The sequence below is a fragment of the Propithecus coquereli genome, unplaced genomic scaffold (assembly GCF_000956105.1).
Source record: "Propithecus coquereli isolate 6110/MARCELLA unplaced genomic scaffold, Pcoq_1.0 Scaffold39, whole genome shotgun sequence".
Lineage (NCBI taxonomy): Eukaryota > Metazoa > Chordata > Mammalia > Primates > Indriidae > Propithecus > Propithecus coquereli.
This window is the reverse complement of record NW_012149618.1, coordinates 4,439,504-4,443,201: the sequence shown is the minus strand read 5'-3', so window position 1 is coordinate 4,443,201 and position 3,698 is coordinate 4,439,504. Positions and strand designations below refer to the sequence as shown.

Below are 3,698 nucleotides of genomic sequence, written 5' to 3'. Positions count from 1 at the left end.
AAAGATACCTTTTCCTATTTTAAGACGCTTCTATTTAGTTTTTGGGAGGGTAAAACAGTTAACTAAATGTTATATTTTAATTATAAAAAAAATCTGTTACATAAGCACATAGTGAATACGTTCGGTTTAATTGACCTTCCTGAACTCTGTGGGCCTGGGGGTGAGGGCAGGCAGGGAGTCACAGCCCTGTCAAAAAGGACTTGCTGGGGCCGGGGGAAGGAGGGCGCGGTCAGCTGGGACAGGAGAGCCGGTCGGCGGGTGGCGCGTCCCGCGCTGTCAAACGCATCTCGGGGCCGGTTTTACTCAGGCGTCTTGGGGATGACCGGGTGACGTTCGTGTTCAAGGCTACTAGCAAGCTAAACCAGGGCCCTTCCACAGCGCTTTACAAGTTCTGTCCTGCTTAATCCTCCTGTCCCCAGGTGAGGCTGGCGGAGATTTGTCAGCCGCAAATTCTTTGCTCTGCTTGTATTCCGCAGAGGAAACGGGCCCCGGCGCGCGATCAAGTCAAGCTCCGCCAACGTACAAGTTGCCCAATCACCACCTCCTGGCTCCTGCGCCTCGGCGGCTGCGTCAGGGCTTCGGACGGCTGGGAGCGGGGCCTCGTCCGGCCTACGTCACTCTCCTGCGACGGCGCCTGCGCGGGACGCCATGCTGGCGGCAGGGTACCGTGGCCATGTGTTGCTGGGGTTGGTGCGCCTCTGGAGGCGGTCAGGACTCGGAACCAGTTCATTCCTGCGAGGCCTTGGGCAAGCGCCTTTCGAGGGAGCCCGGTCGCTGTGTTGCGAGTCCTCGCCTAGAGACGCGCGAAATGAAGAAAGAGAGCGCGAGGCGGCACAAAGGAAAGCTCCAGGAGCGGAGTCTCCCTCATCTCTCCCTCTGCACATCCCGGACTGTGGGACCGGTTGTTTTTCGTCACTGGAAAGCCTCAGACTGCAGACGCCGCAGGAAGAGTCACCTTCTCAAGAGCTCAAAGACTCGAGCGGAGACCAGGGCCAGTCCGGTCCCGCACGCCTGGGATCCGGTCGTCCCTCGCTGCCTGCTCCGGCCCCATCCGCGACCGAAGTCGACGAGCTTCACGTCTCCCCTTGCTGCTCACTTTCCAGAGAGGGACCCTTTCAGCCTGGGGAGCTGATTTTAGTGGAAACTGGGAAGAGAGAAACACAATTTAAAAAATTATTTAGGTTGAGCAATTCCGGGTACTTAAATAATAACTGGGGGGCAATCCCGTTCAGCAAGATCGTGGGGAAGTTCCCTGGCCAGATACTGATGAGCTCCTCCGGTAAGCACTTCATGCTGAGGAGGCCGACATTGGAAGACTATGTATTATTGATGAAAAGAGGGCCTGCCATAACATATCCAAAGGTAATGCGATGGGGTTTAGGTGTGTATTGGTTCCAGGAAGAGCAAAGATAGATGCAGTGCCGCTACGGGCCTGATAAATGTACTCAAAGCACATCTCATTTTTTTTTATTGTGCTCAGCCGTTTTTTAAAAAACAAGAGATACGACTTTTACATATCTTATGAAAATTGGCGTATTGCTATTGTAATTTTCGGAGGAAACAGCCAGATTTCATTTTAATTTGGGACTCTTGATTCCTTATCTGTAGAATGAAGACAGCGTCAGCTTACTATTAGACTGCTGTGGACTCACTAGGCACAAAATAAGTACATAGGTTTGTACCCCGTTACTCTTCAGTTCGAAAGTTCATTCAAGAGAATGTTGAACTTCTGGGGACAATTTTGTAGTACTATTGTGAAATTTCAATCATATCTAATTTAGTAAGATGCGTTACTAGAGGTATATTTTATCAGCAATAGATATATTACTATGCTTTTCTCTTTAGGAAGAAAATAAAGTTTTGTATTAAAACAGCTACCATTAAACTGAACATCAAATGAATATTCTTTATAAGTAAGCTAACCGCCTAGTGCCTAGTTTCAATCATGTACTAATCATACATTCCTAGTGGTTTATTTCAATCCTTAATCACAGTCCCGGTCAGTAAGTAAAATGTTCCTTTGTAACACAACTCCTCCTTTCCCCAAATAAGGGTTCATTCATTATTTATTCAGCAAATAATTGACTACATTCTATATTCAAGGCACTATTTTACAGAGGTATAGTAGTGTTGAAGGTATGTAGTGTTGAATGGCAGTCCTTGCTCTCAACAGAAACCTTGTATTTTAGAAGGGGTGACAAAGAACAAAGAAGTAAATGAAAGAATGCCATCATTTCAGGTAGTGCTAAGTGCCATGGAGACAAATAGATTCACAATTTAACAATGACATTGTGTTGGGGGAGGAGAATACTTTATGTGAGGTGATTAGATCAGGTCTCCTAGGAGGTACATATATGATAGGAAACCTAAGTAAGAAAGAACCATCCTTGCAAAGATCTAGTAGCAGAATTGTTCTTTGGAGGGGAAGAGTATTGCAGAGTTCCTATTGTGGCTTGAATGGGTCAGGTGAGGGACCTGGTATGAGATGTCGTTGGAGAGAGTATTTTAGTTCATGTGTAGTGGGGGGCCATTGAAAGGTTCCAAGTAGGAATCCAATCTGTATTTTAAAAGGTCTACCCAGGGACTAAGAAAACCTTTCCCAGAGGCTTTAGGCTACTGGGGATATCATAAGCTCTTGCTGGAAACTTACTGTGTTTTTTTAAACTACATCACTTCTCTTTTCTCTTTTGACTGTTCCAACCTAGTCATAATAAAAGACTTTTGTAATTTTATCTTGTTTCCCTATGTCTGTTTTCTCCCCACTAGACAAGCGAGATTAGTTATAAAGATAGATCTTTAGGGCACCTTCTCCCTTTCCATTTGTCACAGATAAAAGTCACAGCATCCCACTATAAGGAAGAATTTAAATACTGGACTTGGTAGATGTTGACTTCCCTTTTTAACTTCCAAGTAATGGCTGCAGATAATTTGACTTTAACTTTCACAACTTCGAAATGCTTAAGGGAGTACCTTAACTGGGTTTTAAAAACTGATCTCCCTGTTAGGATTACATAGTTTCACATTAATATTAAAAATAGGGCTGTGTATGGCTTCTTGGCCTTTTGGCTAAGATCAAGTGTAGTATCTGTTCTTATCAGTTTAATGTCTGATACGTCCATTAAAAATTTAAAAAAAAAATTAGGTCTGTGGGAACAATTTTAAAGTAACTTACTAACAGATAACGGGGAACATTTCACATTGGTCAATACTAAGCACTTTTAGGGTTGGAATAAAAGTATAAATGGCAACAGTCCTCAAATTTTCTAATTAATCCTTTCTGACTTGCATGATGTTAACACTTATATAAGGACAATTGGGTAGTAGAAATTGTTGCCACTTAATAAAAACTAAAGTGTAGCTCAATTATTAAAACCTTAGGTTAAGGATTCCATTTATATTATTGAATTGATCAGGAAAGATTAGAATTCCTATTGAGAAAAAAATGTAAGTCTAAAAAGGTTGTTGAATGCCTGAAGTTTTAAAACTGTAGAAAACTGAATAGTAGAGTGATATTTCATAACTTTGGAGAAGTCTCCCAGTAGCCTCAAATCACTTTTGGAAAAAGGGAAATGAATAAATGCTAATATGCCACCCACATTTTAGATTGAAATTGCTGAGATGTATATAATGGGATCCAACCTAGAAAATTTTGAGACCATGTAACCTGAAGGACAGAAAGCAAAAGCTAAAGTGTGCTC

The 3,698-nt window shown here is 43.1% G+C and overlaps 1 protein-coding gene across 1 annotated transcript in view; it reads left to right on the top strand.

Moving 5' to 3' along the window:
* Positions 1-622: 622 nt before the first annotated feature.
* TRMT61B (tRNA methyltransferase 61B) overlaps positions 623-3,698 on the top strand; it is a 15,956-nt gene continuing 12,880 nt past the window's right edge. Inside the window, exon 1 of the mRNA XM_012652512.1 lies at positions 623-1,362. Within this exon, the coding sequence (XP_012507966.1) occupies positions 649-1,362 (714 nt within the window). The 5' untranslated portion in view covers positions 623-648. The remainder of the gene's footprint in view (positions 1,363-3,698) is intronic.